The sequence below is a fragment of the Lepidochelys kempii genome, chromosome 9 (assembly GCF_965140265.1).
Source record: "Lepidochelys kempii isolate rLepKem1 chromosome 9, rLepKem1.hap2, whole genome shotgun sequence".
Taxonomy (NCBI): Eukaryota; Metazoa; Chordata; order Testudines; family Cheloniidae; genus Lepidochelys; species Lepidochelys kempii.
Window position 1 is genome coordinate 96,674,564 of NC_133264.1, and position 16,963 is coordinate 96,691,526.

General features: G+C 39.7%; 1 protein-coding gene and 1 long non-coding RNA gene across 13 annotated transcripts in view; one reads left to right on the plus strand and one right to left on the minus strand.

The window, feature by feature from the left end:
- The window catches only part of FGF13 (fibroblast growth factor 13), a 384,330-nt gene extending 368,258 nt beyond the window's left edge, over positions 1-16,072 (plus strand). For all 12 annotated transcript variants that reach the window (XM_073358426.1, XM_073358428.1, XM_073358429.1 and 9 more), the window contains 2 exons: positions 13,422-13,620; positions 14,672-16,072. In XM_073358426.1, coding sequence (XP_073214527.1) covers positions 13,422-13,620; positions 14,672-14,808 — 336 coding nt within the window. In that variant the 3' untranslated portion in view covers positions 14,809-16,072. The remainder of the gene's footprint in view (positions 1-13,421; positions 13,621-14,671) is intronic.
- LOC140916735 (uncharacterized) lies at positions 779-4,964 on the minus strand. The gene is made up of 2 exons (XR_012160631.1): positions 4,734-4,964; positions 779-1,914 (listed from the first exon to the last, which is right to left on the minus strand). It is a non-coding gene; the product is annotated as an uncharacterized lncRNA (long non-coding RNA).
- Positions 16,073-16,963: the final 891 nt, after the last annotated feature.

The following is a 16,963-nucleotide window of genomic DNA, read 5'->3' on the forward strand; positions in this document are numbered from 1 at the left end:
AGCCGTAATGGCATCTCCCACAAGCCATTTCCCAAGGAAAAGGCCACAGCTGGCGTGGCAAAACAGAGCTCTCTAAAAAGAACCATCAGAAAAGGCTACTTAATTGGTCAAGAAAAGCAAGGCGCAATTCGGGATACCTTTATTATCAGTTCACATTTAGACTCTAGTGGCTCCTAAACACCAATTAGGATGGGGAATCATTCTGCTAGATGCTGTACAAGCGCACAGTAAATAGCTTCTGTCCCAAGGAGTTTACAGTCCAAAAGGCTCTAACTCCTTTTGGGGTTCATGCGATCTGAATTAGCAAAGTGGGGCGAAGTTCACATTCTCTATCCATGATCACCTTGACCATTAGAACAGCTAACACTTGTCTAATGGGCCTGTAGTGTTTGCACAGGAATCCTGCACCAAACTCTGCTCCCAGCTAAACACATACGCACATCCCCTTGAAATGAATGGGGCTTGTATATGTGGTTAACTGGGAGCAGACTTCGTTAGATATGGGTGTTTCCAACTTGCATTTCATTTTAATTTAAATTTGTGGAACGTTTTAGAAGGACTGTGCAAAAAATGTGTGTTTTAGCGATTTGACAGCAAAAGGATTTCAATTTTACACTGCTTGGCATCTGATTGCAACTTGTGGCAGGATAATATTTAGGTTATAAAGCATTCGCTCAGTTTGCTGTGCCAGCTTGATAAAGACTCTTTCATTTGCCTTTGGAGTCTTTAATCTCTTTGGTTTGGCACATGGACTGATCAAAAGATCAGAAATACCATAAAACTGAAATATATTTATTAGTGAGACACGCACACCTTAAAAGATATCAACCTTTCTATAAATGATCAGTATGCGGCAAGAAAGCAAACAATGTAATATGGGCATAGGAAAGTGACAGAGAATGACTGTGAAGGTATTATAACCCCGTTATGAAGGGACGGTACACACTCTTCATGAACTCTGTGGCTGGTGCTCTAAAAGATACAGAAAAAATGGAAAGGGTTCAGTGACAGGCAATGAAAACACTCTGAGGTACATAGAGACTTCCATATGAGGACAGACCTAAAACAATTAGTATGCTTAGTTTTGAGGAGAGATGAGTAAGAAGAGCCAAGATAGAAGTGATAGAGAAAGAATGGCATAGAGAAGGTAAGCCAGGTGCTCCTATTTGCTCTCTCTGATAATACAGAAAGAAAGGGTACTGAGGCACCAGTTAAACTCTATTAGTATTACTCTGCACTATTCAGAAGGCAGACTGGATGCCCAGTTCAGGAGAGTGATTTGCTGTCTTCATTTAATGCTGCTTAGCCCTCTGTGGGGTGGTTTCTGCTAAATGATCTCCTAAGAAAAGAGGACAGCAGAGATAATTCCCAAAGGAAGAAAAGTTTTTAACCTATAACTGGAGTATGTTGCTTCAAGAAAGCCACATTCCCCCATCCCACCACTTTGGAGGTCTTTTCATGCTCTCGGGTTGGAAAGGAATTGATGAGTGCTATGGCGTATTCCATATCCTCTGCATGAAATGTTTGGATCTAGGAGAGGATAAGCAACTTCAGCAGTCATTGCAGTCTGGATGGCTTCCAGCCTGCTATATCAAGGGCATGTTTTTCTCAAGATGATCTGTAGATCTTCTGCTGTGTATTCATGAGGCCTCAGCTGGATGCCACGCTTTAGGAGAGAGGTGGACAAATTGAAGAGAGTCCAGAGAAGAGCAACAAAAAGGAAAAAACGTTTTAAAAACCTGACCTATTAGGGAAGGTTAAAAAAAAACACTGGGCATGTTTAGTTACGAAAAAAGAAGACACAGGAGGGACCTGGTAACAGTCTTCTAATATGTTCAGGGCTGTTATAAAGAGAGTGGTGATCAGTTGTTCTCCATGTCTGCTGAAGGTAGGACAAGAAGTGATGGGCTTAATCTGCAACAAGGAAGATTTAGGTTAGGAAAACCAACTATGAGGATAGTTAAATTCTGGAATAGGCTTCCAATAGTGGCTGTGGAATCTCCACCCTCGGAAGTTTTTAACAACAGGTTGGACAAATGCCTCTCGAAAACGACCTAGCTTTACTTGGTCCTGTTTCAATGCAGGGGGCTGGACTAGCTGACCTTTCGAGGTCCCTTCCAGCTCTATAGTTCTATGATCCCACATGTCCACCTGATTTCATAGTAATTTTAAACTTTCCATATGCAGGACACACTTTTCAGCAGTCCCAGCTTTTGATTACCAAGAGAGACAGATCTTGCTCATCCTACTCACATGAGTAGATTCACTGGCTTCAATTGGTGTAGTGTACCATGACAAAGAAGAATACTTTGATTATTGTCTTGTGGCTTAACATTTTGGAAAGATATCCAGAAAGTTAACCTATATGATAAAATCCCAGAAAACATAACTACTCCATGTGGAGATCTATCATCAGAGTCTTACAAGAATGTCCTTTAGAGCCTTTGAAAGCAGTAATGTTACAATTTTAAGTATGAAATCATGAAGGTTAGATATGGAAAAACCTATTGGTCAGCTAAGCCTTTCCCTGTCAATGTCAGGATTACACCATGCAGCAAATGCTTTTAGTTTTTTCTCTAGCTCAGCCCACATTTTCCTTTGGCCGATATCATTCTGTCACGCTTAGCTAAATGCTTTGCACCATCTGCAATTCTTCTTCTTTTTAGTGTTTATACCCTTCAAATGACTGCAGAACTACCAGCATTTATTGCTTAATGAAACTTTCCTGAGCTTTACAAAACACACAGTGCTTTAGAGTCTTCCTTTTATCTTAAAAGGATATTACATTTTCACTCCAATTTTAAAGTAAGACTGGAAATCTTTATGCCCTTAAGCCATTGAAATCAAACAGGAGAGACGTGTATGTTAAAAGGGCATTAAAATATTTATAGGGGCTAGACCATTCAAGAAATGTTGACTCTCCTCTACTCTCCCTCAGCCAGGAAATGGGGATGTTTACTTTTATCACACCAGTGCAGAAGCATACAAGCGGTAACACAAATCTTCTCCCTTTCTTACTCATGTTGAGTAAACTAGCAGTACGGCAACTCTGGCTTAGGAAAGGGACTCATGTTTGACATCTGCAAGGTGGTCTCTTGGGAATCCTGCAAAACATTTAAATCACATTATGGCTCCTCTCCAATGGGATTCATTTCTTCTGCAGTTATGAGAGGAGCATTTCCCTTCCTCATGTATTATATGCTAATTCGCTCACCTCCAATTAGGCATGGCTTTCATAAATCAACACATTTCAAGGTGAGGAATAAACTAAAAGACAATGGAACAACAACAACAGGGCATGTGAAGTATCTATCATGGATAAATTTCAAAGCTGCTTACAAACATAAATTAAGCTTCATGACATTCCTTTGAGAAAATTATTATTATTATACCCATTTCACAGATGCAGTAAGACAAGCAACGAGGTGAAGGGCAAGATTGTTAAAGGTAGTTAGGTGCCCAGCTCCCAGTGAAATCAATGGGAGTTGAGAGCCTAAATACCATTAAAAATCTGGCCCAAAGTTACTTGCCCAAGTTTTCACAGTGAGTCAGAGGCAAGGCTGGAAAAAGATTTCAGGATTCTTAGAGCTGTGCAAAGCTCTGCATTTTGATTAATATACTTTGTTTCAGCTCACCCTCTGAATTTTTATTTTATTGGGGGGGGAGCGGGTTGATTGAATATTTTACTTTGTACAAAGGAACACTGTCAAGTAAATAATTACCAGGGCTTTCTTATAGATCCAAAGATACCTAACAAAACCACGAAATCTCACTGCTGGAGCACAGATATATAGTTTGTAGCTCTGACACAACACATTTTTCCCTTTCCCCAACCACACTTGAATGGATTTACGTACTCTGATTTATTGCTTTGTTTGCAGTTTTCTGCATATCCCACTAGTACTGGATGTTTATTATGCAAATAAAAAAGATCCTCATGCTATGAAAGAATGCCCTGTAAAGACATGCTGCCTAAATTACTTCTGTGCCCAATTGCTGCTTATTTATTAATTAAATATCGTAGGTCGTTTCAGATATCTCCAGTACACACGTCTTACAGAGCTCTAGGACGTTCCTTTTCTTCTGCTGACCAGCAGAGGTGAAATCTCGCTCATCTTTTCTTACAATCCATCCCCTGCATCATTTTGGTTACTTCCCACTGCACTTTTTCAGTCTTAGCAACTAAGCCTTTCCTATAAGAAGGACAGTAGAATTGCACACTGTATTTTAAGAATGGGATTTGCAGCAGTGCTCAGTATAGGCCTATCTCTGCTCCCATGAAATCAATGGGAGTTTTACCATTTCATTTAATGTTTTGCATGGCACTTAGTCAAGTTCACATTTGCAGTGTTATTCCTGATGTCTTGTGAAAACAACACAGCCAGCCACACTCTGCTGCTTTTCAGTGGATATCACTACAGGGTCAGTTAGGAAATCCCTCTATGGCCCCAAACCTGCAAAGACTGACACACATACTTAACTTTATGCACTGTGAGTAGCTGCACTGAAATCACTTGGGCAACTTACAGTAGGTAAAATTAAGCAGAGCGCACAAGTCTTTGGAGGATTGGGACCTAGCTATACCTGCAGTCTTGACTGAGACCAAATTCTTTTAAAGAAGGAGCTTCTATCCCTGTAGCTAACAGGTCCATGTTGGCTTCACAGACTATAGAAATTTCTTCACAGAGTTTTTTTCATGCTGATGATCCAGAAGCTGTTGTTATTTCTGATACCTTGCAAGTTGAAGTCTTCACATTTTGTGCTGTTGATATTTCACACGCTACTGGGTGATGATGCAGAGGATACACTCTGGAAGGCCACATGCCAAAGATGAAGAAAATCCATCTCTGTTAATAAAAGGCGGAACTGCTGGTGCAGAAAAATCGCCAAAGTAGCAGCAGTGTAGCTTGAAAGGAGTCCTTCGGAAATTCACGATGATAGAATGAAATCCTAGTTTGCATCAACGTGCTGAAAGAAATTAGGAAACAGAGAAATGAAAAGTTGGGATTTTGTTTAAAGTGGATAAAATAAAGGCTACATCCCATAAGGATACCACATCGTTGTTCTCATGGAATCTGTAATTATGCACCCCACATTTAAGAGCATGTCCTGATCCTTCATCTGAATTAGTATATCTGAATCATTTGTGTCCATGCCATTGCATCCTTTTGAATCCAAATTCTGACCATTCTGATGACCTGCTCCATGGAATATTATCATGCAATTACAGCCCAGGTTTGCTTAATAAATACCAACTTTGAGACAGTTAGATTTTGAATGATCCACATTTTTTACTCCTTAATTTGTTGGGTTAGTTCCTCTGCAGGTGGGACTAACACAAAACACATGGTGATGACAGCCATGGGATAAATTCCATATATCATACATCTTTGATAAACACATTTGTAGTCTGCCTGCTAACCCATCTCTGCTGCGATCTAATATAATATGACAAAGATTTGAATAGCTTTAAACAGCCACCTTAAAAAAGGGGCGATTCCCTTCTGCTCCCCATATGTGGGTGGAATTCCCTACCCCTTAAATTATCCTTGGTTGAGGATCAGGATGGTTAATATTTAAATCCTGGATCAATTATTGGGTTCAAGGTCTGATACCCCAGGTATCTGTGCTAGAAGCAAGAGCTTTTACACCATTAGAACAGGAAGATTTCCAGCTTTGCATTGGTATAGTAACTTCCACCTAAGGTAGGTATTCAAAACCTGGACCTTAGAATTTGGTATTGGGGAAAAATCATTTTTGATTTTTCCATAAGTAATTATTTATTACTTTTCTCTCCCTTGGTAATCTGTTCAGTTATCTGCTTGGAATAATGTGGCCATTCCAACTTCATACTACTGAAGTCTTTATACCAAATGATCATATTAGATTCCTTCTTTTTTATTGTCCATAGATATATATTTTGAATGCAGATGTAATTCTTTTTATGCAAGAACATTTCAGGAGTTCAGCTGATTAGATCAAAACCAAGCAGAAGTTCCTGACAATTTATCTTCTTGCTTACTAAAGCAAGTCTGAGTTGTGACCGGAATTAATCAGTTTCCTTAAAGCTATTTTGTCTTTTTATTTGGTACAAAATATTTTTGCATATATATTGCCCTATATGCTATTAACTTCTAGGCAAACCAGGTGACTATGTCACACAACTCTCTTTTTTGTTTTTATCCTAGGCATTTATAAATACACAATTCATGAATGCAAAATATTTTCACATTCTGCTGTGGGCTTCCTTCCAGAAAAGCTGAAAGAAAAAAAATGGATTATTATTATCATCATCCACACATATACTAAGTTAAATCTCAAGATCTAATCCTGCAACACTTCTTTGCATGGATAAATCGTCAGTAGGATCACTCATATGAGTAAGGGCTGGACTGGGGCCTCAGTTTGTTACTGTCGGAAAGAGACAAATTCTATCATATCTGCAACTTTTAGATTTCCCTTGTGCATGCTTCATTCCACAATTTCTAGAGACTTTTTTGAGATGCTACTCCTTGGATAACAGCAAGAAACTTTCTGTCACCCTCACTGGTAACTAAATGTGTGGTTAACAAAGGGAATATTTGTCTCATCAGTACACACTGACGTCTGGAAGTTTGTGAACTTTTGTAGGTTATCAGTGATGTTTCTGCATCAGATTTTTGACTTGAGCTTTTGTCTCATTGTTGGGAGAAGGAAACAGAGCCCTGAAAATTACCATTTCAGTCCTATTATAAAGAACACAATGAATGTATACTCTTCAGGGTTCTAACTTCAGGCAGAAACTCATTTGTGAAAAGCCCATTTGAATACGAGAACCGGTAGTGGGTTACCACTTAGCACTTCCTTCTGTCCACCGTTCTTTGCAGTATAATTCCACCATCTCCCTGCTTTGTATCAGCCACCCACACTACTGTGGAAGAAGCAGCTTCACCAAATATGCAATGCAATGTACAACCAGCCACTTTGGGATGTTAAAAGGTGAAGCAAGCCACAGTTTGTCCTCTCCCAACAAGACAAAATACTTTGTCCACCTGGCACTATTTAAATTGGATGTCACCTGCAGTCATTAGGTATTTCTCATGCAGCTAGAGGACTGCAGCCCTGAAGTCTTTATGGGAAGGGGACTTTTTAAACCATGTTCACATTGACCAAGAATGCTAGACTCCAGACACTAAACTCCCACAGGAACTATAGGACCATCACAAACCTCACCAGCTTCACTCCAAGTATCAGGTGCACTTCTTTGATCTGCCTTCAATGTTAACACACAGCAGTGTGTATGTTTTTTTTTAAAATGCAAAAAATCCACACCTTCAACCAAACCAAAACACTGTAGGAACCACACACAACTCTCCTCCTGGGGAGGGGATGAGAGAGAAAACAAACCACACATGACCCAAATGTTAATTGTGGCTGGGAGGTGCTCGGACACTACAGTGAGGAAAGCAGTTTAAGAACCTATACAGGAAAGAATTCCTTCACTACCATTACTTACAGAGAGACAATCCACCTCTTCTGGATGCTGGGTGTAAAATTCCCAGTGACTGTCCATGGGAAATCTATTCCTGTATGTGTTTTGAATTAATGTACAGAACATGCAGTCTCATGTTGTATTCCTTTCAGAGACATTCATTTTTTCTGTTATATCAGCAGCAGCTGAAACTGATTAGCAAAAACAGCGAAGAAAGAGAAGTGTTTTTGTGATCATTTATCCCACGTATTTGCTGTCTTGCACATTGTGTATGGTTGTGCCAAGACATCATAGGCTCCTAATCCTAATGGATGCCAATGACAAACCTATTGATTTCAGTAGGAAAGGGCCCAATCTGAATCAAGGAATTCCATATGAATTCTTCATATCACTTTAACTTGCATTTCTTCACTGCAGTACACAAAAAAAATTAACCAACAAAAACAGTGTGTGCTAGCTGCCCCGAAACATATCTATCAAAATACATTTGTCAAGGGGCCCCTCCATTATTGCAAGACTGGTTTTAGACTCATTGACTTTAAGGTCAGAAGGGACCATCGTGATCATCTAGTCTGACTCCGGCACATTGCAGGCCACAGAATGTTACCCACCCACTCCTGAAATAGACCCCTAACTTCTGGCTGAGTTACTGCAGTCCTCAAATCATGATTGAAAGACTTCATGTTACAGAGAATTCACCATTTACACTAGTTTAAACCTGCAAGTGATCCATGTCCCATGCAACAGAGGAAGGCAAAAACCCCACAGGGTCTCTGCCAATCTGACCTGGGGGGAGATTCCTTCCCGACCCAAATATGGTGATCAGTTCAACCCTGAGCATGTGGGCAAGACCCACCAGCCAGACACCTGGGAAAGATTTGCTGAAAGTTAAATGATTGGCTAGATTGGGGTGCAAGACCGTAAATTACTGGGGGGGGGTCATCAGTGATGGTATTTTCTTTAATTGCTCTGTTGCTAAATATTTCTAGCCTTGTGTTGTAACAATAAAACACCTGCTTGTGAGAAACACAGCTATTTAGCATTCCTACTGCAAAGATTCCCCTTTTGTTTTTTAAGCGGGCAGGAAGATTTTATGTATTATTAATTAATAAACTGAATTGATGGAAATAAATACTTGTAAAAAATAAACGGTGTTAAATGCACCACTTTGTGTTCCTGAAATAACACACCATTTCTGCTGCCACAAACCGCATATAAGGCATCAGATAGATGTTTAAAAAGACAAAAGACGTTCAGAATGCGTGTCTCGTCTTTCAGAAGCTAGGGCCACATGCGAAGAAAGAATAGCAGTTAGTCAAGCCAGAGAAGCATGACTGAATGCCAAAATAGTCAATTAAATTAGGTGCCTTCCCCCCCCCCCCCAAAAAAAAAGCTGGAAAAAACAATGAAAAGAAAACTGATGTGGTAGCCCAGCATGTGAGGGAGAAGATTAGACATGGTGGAGCTCTGGAGGGACTGTCTTTTAATTGTGTGTGATGCCGTTCACCTTCAAAAACATCACACCCATGTTAATGGCCACTGAGTTTCTGGATGAGCCAGGTAAAGGGACTGCCTCCTGTGAGTGGGGGAGGAATTACCATGGCATTGTACCATCAGACCAGCGTGCGGCGTCGAAGGGATGTCTGGCATTAACAGGGCTCTCTGCTGCATCATAGTGCCAAGCACAGCTTGTTACCGGAGCAACAAAGCCAAGAAAAATCAAGGGTGAAATAGGCTTTTTGGAATGTTTTCCTTTCTATTTCCACGCTTTATCCTCTGTCACACCAGACAAAGTGCTGGGAGTATATCTGTCCTTACTGCAGTCTTTTGACGAATCCTGTGGTGAGAATGTCACACACTTAATCTGGGGAGGAGGGAGAGATACCTGCTTCCTTGTTACGGCCAAGTGTAGCCACTCCATGTGAAAGCAGTGCACTCTGAAGTCAATTGGCTTCTTGAGAGGGGGAGAGAGCATGCAAATGTTGTGGTTTCAGTTCCTAATCTGAACCTCCATCACTGAATACAGCAAGCCTTTTGTAAACAGCTGCAAATTACTGTATATAAGCCATAATCATTCAGTGGCACACTGTCGTTTTCTGTTTTACTGCTCTTAATTGGATGATATACTCACAATATTCCTTATTAACACAGTGAGCGAGGGACAGAGTAATGAGGTAGAAGTGTTTTATTTAGAAATCATATAAAATACGGTGACTGTCCCCCTTTGATACTGATTGAAGCTGACTGTCAATTAACTAATTAACATGAAGGAACAGGGATAACATTGCTTGCTATGCACTTTTTGTTAAAAAGACTGCCAATCAGTTGGGTTTGAATTCTGTTTCTTCGCCTGCACAAAGACACGGGGGTGAAAAGATGTAATACAAATCTGTAAAGGAATGTTAAAATAGGAATGTTAAAATGTTAAAAATTCTTTCTCCGAAAGGAATATTCAGGAAACTGGGTCCAGCTCTGACTCATTTAATTTAAGCCTCTCACTTCCTATGATTTTTTGCAATCAAAATTACTCTCAAGATACTTTTACAATTTATTTCTTGCTTGTGTTTACTATAGTACTGACATAATTAAAGTCAAATCCTTATGCACATGAATAACTCTGTTGAAGCCAATGAGATAACATATATAAGGAAGGCAAGCAAGATTAACCTCGGAAATTTTAGGAAAAATACAGTGGCATTTTGCAATAGCCATCACTACTACATTTAAAATTGCATTAGTGTTTCTATTATAAACCCCTTGCTTTAAGGGATTTATAACTCCAGAGGAAACACCTCATGGGTTGAGACTTGGCATATAGGTTTGTTGCTTGAGAGCTGTTTTAAAAAAACATTCATCATTTGCAGTTTACTCAAAATTCCTACTGATTTCATTAGAACCTTACAAATGTTTTTGTCTTTTAAACAGAAATGTCCTAGCTCATCAATTTATAATTTTGATTATCCTGTGAGTTCTAAAATATGTCCAACGATGCTAGGGACTAACGGGCCACTAGGTTGCATTGAGGAGTGATTTAAAAAACAAAATCAAACAACCCCTTTATTTCATAGGGTGAAATCCTGGCCCTATTGAAGTCAATGCGAGTTTTCCCATTGACTTCAATGGGTCAAGGATTTCATCCATAGTTTCTACTTCCATATGCTTCAGGGAAGTTATTTTCCCCTGTATAGTTCTTTGTTTAAGAATACTGTTAAAAAACAAAGGAAATTAATGCAGAAAAATGTGACAACTAAAAAAAAGGATCTAAATTTTAAAGGACGATAGATATTTTGCTATAACCTAGGTGAAAAGAATTTGCATTTGTGAAGCATGTATTTATGCGTGAAGAGATGGAAAAAACAAACACTGTTGCTTTTCCACCAACATGCAAATGACTTATAACAACAAATCCTAGATGTTGGCGGCTGGTAAATCAGTGACTTGTTTCTCTGGAAAAGACTGAAGGAGCCAATGGTAGGCTTGCAGTGGAATCAGCTCATAAACCTGGCAAAGGCTGTGGGAAATGGTTTACTTTTTTGTTTTTAAACTTGCTGTGTTGACTTTGGGATGCATATTGTGAATATGCTGCTGTTAATGTGGAACTTCGGTATTATTTACAACTACAGCAGGACTCTTAGTTTTGAGCCTAGTCACGTCTTACAATAGCTACAATGATGCATGTGGGCGGTCAACACTGAAAGAAAGTGTGCCCCTTCTCATTGATTCAGCCTTGGACATGCTAATTAATACTGTATGTAAAACTAACGATCATATCACTTGTTTTGGGAAAAAATATTGAATTGTGCCTTTTTGTTTGCATAAGGTCTAATCCTGCACCCCTCAACTTAAAAGTGTTCTCAGTGATGCAATTCAAGGCTTTACTTTGCAAGTTTTTCTTTCCCACCTGCATCTTTGTTCTCATTATTCTCAGAGACTGGAGTGAGTGTGGGTGTGTGGGGGGGGTGTGTGGGGGTGTATTTTTTACACACACCCCCAAACACACACCCAGTCACAGAGAGCCAGACTGGGTAGATATAGATTTAAGCTAAAGTTCACAAGCTTGGCTGATCCCCCCACTACTTCATGCTGGGGCTGCTCAGCACCTCCGAGAATGAGGCCACTTATTTATGTGACCACAATGTGGAGTTAGGAGTCTAGGGTTGTGTGTCTCACTGTGAAAAATCTCAGCCTTAAATTGAAAACACGAAGCCTGTAAATGTTTTCTTTTATACTTGTTTTGGAAGTTACTTTCTTCATGTTAGCTCGGTGCCCGTCGTTGCCCGTGCGCCGAAGCGGCGTGGAGGGCGGTCCCAGCGACCGGGGCAGACTGCACGGGCGGGCAGCTCTTGCTGCTGTCATCATCTATCACCGTATACTAGAGCTGGTCAAAAAATGTCACGTTTCACAAAAATGTTGAAATTTTTTGGCTGTCTCAAAATTTCTAATTTTTCAACAAAAAATTAAAATAAAAAAAACCCTTTTTAGGTAGTTGCTATAAGTTATTTTCTTTCCTCCCCCACTTCCTCTCCCCCCTCCTTTTACTCTCCCCCCCTTCCATTTTGCCTTGGGAAAGGGGAGAGAAAGGAAGGGGAGGGGTACACACAATAATTGTGTGTGTGGGGGGGGGTTGGGTCAAAAATATAAAATCAAAGAATTTAGAAAAGAAAATGTCTATGAAAATGTTTGTTTGAAAGATGACCAATTTTGATTAAAAAATAAAAAATAAAAGTTTTTTGCACAAAAAAATGCTGGCCTGCTCTACGCTGCTGACACACAGTGACTCCTGCTGGGAAAGTTGTACAGGGATGGCCTCAGGCCCAGCCGCCCCTCACTCTCTTGCCCTCCCTAGCCTTTTGTATGACATGGGCAGAGGGCAGGCTGATGGGCAGCGCTGCTGTTGCTGGGGAGCAGACTGCAAATTGATACCTGGCTAGAGGTTTATTATTATTTGCTGACCTTCCATCATCTCCTGAGGCAGTTAGCGGGTGTCCAGTGCACTGAAGAGGCAGGGCTCTGTGCTGGCAGGCAGCCCCGCTGCTCAGGGCATCAGCATGCATGAGGAGAGCTCCGCCCCAGAAGCAAGGAGAGGGCCTAGGACACAACAACCATGCAGACAGATGCAAACAGTGTATTTATCTTCGAAAGCTCAGCTGCCAGTTTCCAGTGCAATTCCTTGTTATTACTCTTTGGCCTCCAGTGCCAACAAGAGGTTAACTGACTCAGCCAGAATTACAGGACGAGAGTCAGTCACTCAGCCAGGATTACAAACTAGGCAACTCCGGTCTTGCTCATTACTTTAACCATTAGCCCACATCATTCCTTTCAAAGCGGTGAAGTTCAAATTGAAGATTAACGCTTCATCTTTAACCCTGGCCATTGTAACTAGGTGCTGCATGGTTCTCAGATCAGAGCCTGAGCTCACATACTAATTTTCCAATAGCTATCGCAAGCTTCAAGGACAGTCAGCATGTAATATGCTGGTGCTCATCAACGGGTATAAATAATTTAGACAATGAGGTAGTTGCTATAAGCTAATTTAATAATATCAAGTGGTTGGTAAGAGAGCAATTTACTCACTGTGCCCTTGCTTGGAATTTTTACTGGACATTTCTCCTTTTAACACGCAGTAGTTCACCACTGGTTTATACTGCCATTGTGCGTGCTCACTATCAAGTTCAGAGAGACCCTCACTGATCAATAATTCTTCACTTTGAGTGTACTCATTGGGCAGCAAGATTTTATTATGCTTCTTTGAGTTGCTCCCTGCACCCTTTCATGGATTTCAAATTGTATTACTCTGGTGTTCATATTTTTAGGGGGCTAGTGTTCCATAATTGGATGGGGAAGGGATGTCTTTTAACCATCTGAAAGGCAATGAATATCAAATCATCTTGTATTAACTGATGTGCAATTCAGCACTGCAGGTATTGATTGATCTGTTCCTTTCTTCCAGGAACATTTCACACCTGAATGCAAGTTCAAAGAATCAGTATTTGAAAACTACTATGTGACATATTCTTCAATGATCTACAGACAGCAACAGTCTGGCAGGGGTTGGTATCTGGGTCTTAACAAAGAAGGCGAAATTATGAAAGGAAACCATGTGAAGAAAAATAAACCTGCAGCACACTTTCTTCCAAAACCCTTAAAAGGTAATTTCTTCCGTTTTCCCAACTGCTATGACATGATGTTACATTATATCAGAAATATTTAATTGCAAAAAATACATTTTAAGTGTTGAACCATTTACATCATGGACATGTAACTTCCTGCAGCATACCATTAATGTAACTGGAGCTGCTTTTTCAGATTTGACTACATCCCGTGATATATAATTTGCTTCGTGTATTCAAATACATGTTAACCCAGTTCCCAGTATGTCCATTACAGTCCATAAAGATTTCACCTAGATAGTACAACTGGCAACCAGCAGAAAGATGTATCATGTCATGCTTTCTTTTATGCTTCAGGCATGTTTATTAACTTGGTATAATATTCAGATGGTAACATTTTATCTCTACTACACAATTATTAAACATATGGTACCAGCACCCAAACATTAAAAACAATGCATGTGAGACACAGATGATGCCTTGTCTTAGACCCCAGGTTTATTTGAGTAACCTCTTAAGGCAAATGCCATTTTGAAATCATAGAGATTATCTCCAAGATGCACAACCCTGGATGGATAGACAGGCCATTTCAGCCTACGTCTAGTCTAGCTTTACAGTTTACATATTTAGGGCCAGACTCTCAGCAGAATCCAGTGCACTTACAAAACCACTGCATTTGTGTATTCAATAGAAAACTTAAAGGTTCATTTTTGTGGTCATTTACCTGGACCATGTGCACAAATGTTGGGTCAGATCCATTGAAGTCAATGGAGCTAGGCTGATTTATGCCCCGTGAAAATCTAGCTGACAGAATTTTGCAGAGAGAAAGTGGGCATGTGCGTATTTTATTTTAATATTTTACCCCTTAATATGAACCTTTCAAATTCTCTTTTCATGAGTGTTTGCATGTAGAAAAAGAAATCTCCTAATGATCTTATCCATGTAGTGAATACATTTCTTTCACTACTCCTATGTTACTTATTGAATGAAAAGTTCTAATTAGCCCTTGAAATTGCATAGCCAAGAACAGAGGCAAAAGAAGTCGCATATAAGATGTGCTGATATGCTGCTATTTCTTTCTGATTTTCAGTGGCCATGTACAAAGAACCTTCTCTTCACGATCTCACAGAATTTTCAAGATCTGGAAGTGGGACCCCGACAAAAAGCAGAAGCGTTTCAGGAGTGTTAAATGGGGGGAAATCCATGAGTCAAAATGAATCAACGTAGCCAGGTTAAGGCAAGCCAAGTGCTCTGTAAATGGAACCTTACCTCTGGATGCCGTTGAATTCTTACTAGCAGTCTTTCATCCAAACCGTTCAATTGTTCAGGACAAGCCGCCGAACTTGCATAGGTCACTCGTTTATCAGCCATTAGATCTTCTGGTTGTCAAAGGATATATCCCAAATATGTAGAATATGCGTGTGCATATCACAAGGCACCTGGATAGCCAGCAAAACATAACTGTGGAATAAATCTCAGAGAAGAAATGTCCAGCTCTTTTTCCTCTCTCTCTTTCTCTCTCTAGTTTTCCACAAAGCATAGGAGAGAAAAAAACAAAAACATTTCTCAGCATTCACTGCTGATAAGAATTTGCTTTCCAACCAAGAAATAAAAAGACCACTTTTGCTCTTCAAAGGAAATTTTAATGCTTATATGTTTTATGGGGGCAAACAACAAAAATGTAAACTGTTCTTTTCTTGGCTTACTGTTTTATATCTAAGGCTTGATAACAAAGGTATCCTTTAATTTGGATTTGTGCAACTTTTTGATTTCTCAACTCCAATGGGCCTTTAAAGCTGTGTCTTTAAAAAAAACAACAGTAAATTCAGGGCTGGAACTGAGAGTTGGTGTCTCAGGCTCAAGCAAACAGTGTTCTTGTGATTTTAAACACACTGAAATATAAATTTTTATAGATTTGTAGCATTCTGGTAAAGTTCTTGTGCTGACCCCAGTCTGTAGGAATTGAGTTGTTTTGTTAACCCGAGTCAGTGGAAAATAACGTAAAGGGATAAAGTTATCCTCCAGTGTAGATTTATCTTAATTCCATTTTGTGTACCATGTTAAACTATTGTTGTGGCGTCTTTTCTAAAGACAGAAATTGTGGAATTAAGGTGACTTAATTTTTATAAGAAATGTCTTATTTGTAAAAGTCCTTCTTTCCCTGTAATGGGCACGTGATTCTTGTGTAGGAGGAAGTGTTAGGACAGGTTACCCCTAAACAACATATACTCAGACATGCTATTGGAAAAATTGTTTAAAAATTTAGTTAGGTTTCCATTTAGGTCATCATATCTGTTGCATGGGAGAAAGTTGGAATATTGGCATAGAGTTGCATGAGGTGTAAGATTTTGTGCATTAACCATCATTGGATTCTGTGCTCCAAACCTGACATAGTTCTGTACAAGCAGTTGTCTGCCTTGTACAAAAGAGTTGTTTATTATTTGTTGTATACACAATCATGCACTGAATAAACTATTTATATTAAGATGTACTTTTTTTAAAAAAAGCTTGCCGTTTTATTAGACAATGTACATTGCTGACTTTTACTTGGAGACACAGAACTGACAGTCAGATTCATGCAAATTATGATGTTACTAATATTATATATAACATTTTTTGTTTTGTAAACAGCTTTATGTGAAGCTGTTTACACCCCTGGAATACCATTCACAGTACAAATGAAAACCTGTCCTTCCATAGTGGAGCCCTTATTATAGGGTGACCAGATAGCAAACGTGAAAAATCGGGACAGAGAGTGGGGGGTAATAGGAGCCTATATAAGAAAAAGCCCCAAATATCGGGACTGTCCCTATAAAATCGGGACATCTGGTCACCGTACCTTCTTATATACCCAGCTGAGACTGCATGCTAATTACTTAACAAGTCTGATTTTCTCTAGAAGAACTTTTGAAGCCCTATGAAAATTTGGGTCATGGGGAAAATATAACTGGCCGAGACTTTAGATCTCAAAGCTACTCAAGTTGTCCCTTTATGGGGTGGTATTTTCATCATGTCCCTTTGATTTCTGTATCAAATTTATTCAGTTTACAAGCAAAAGGTATGTGGGGTTAAGTTCCAGTCCCACACATTCACCTTTGGCTTGCCTGCAGTCTGTCCCTCTCAACATAACCAGGGTTTGGCAGGCCAAATGTGTTGTCCCCAGCACCTGTGCAAACCTGATGGGCACTGTGGATACTAGACTTTTTTTCCCTAAAATGTCCCATCATTTTTACTACTGGTGTCACCAACAGTGGATACATTAATGTAGACCAGCCATCAGCATTTGAGTTACCGTGAGCATTTAAGCTACTGTGAGCATTTAAGCAACAACGGAAAGAGAAAGTTAAGATTTTGATTAGATTTGGGTGAAAAGGCAAAATCT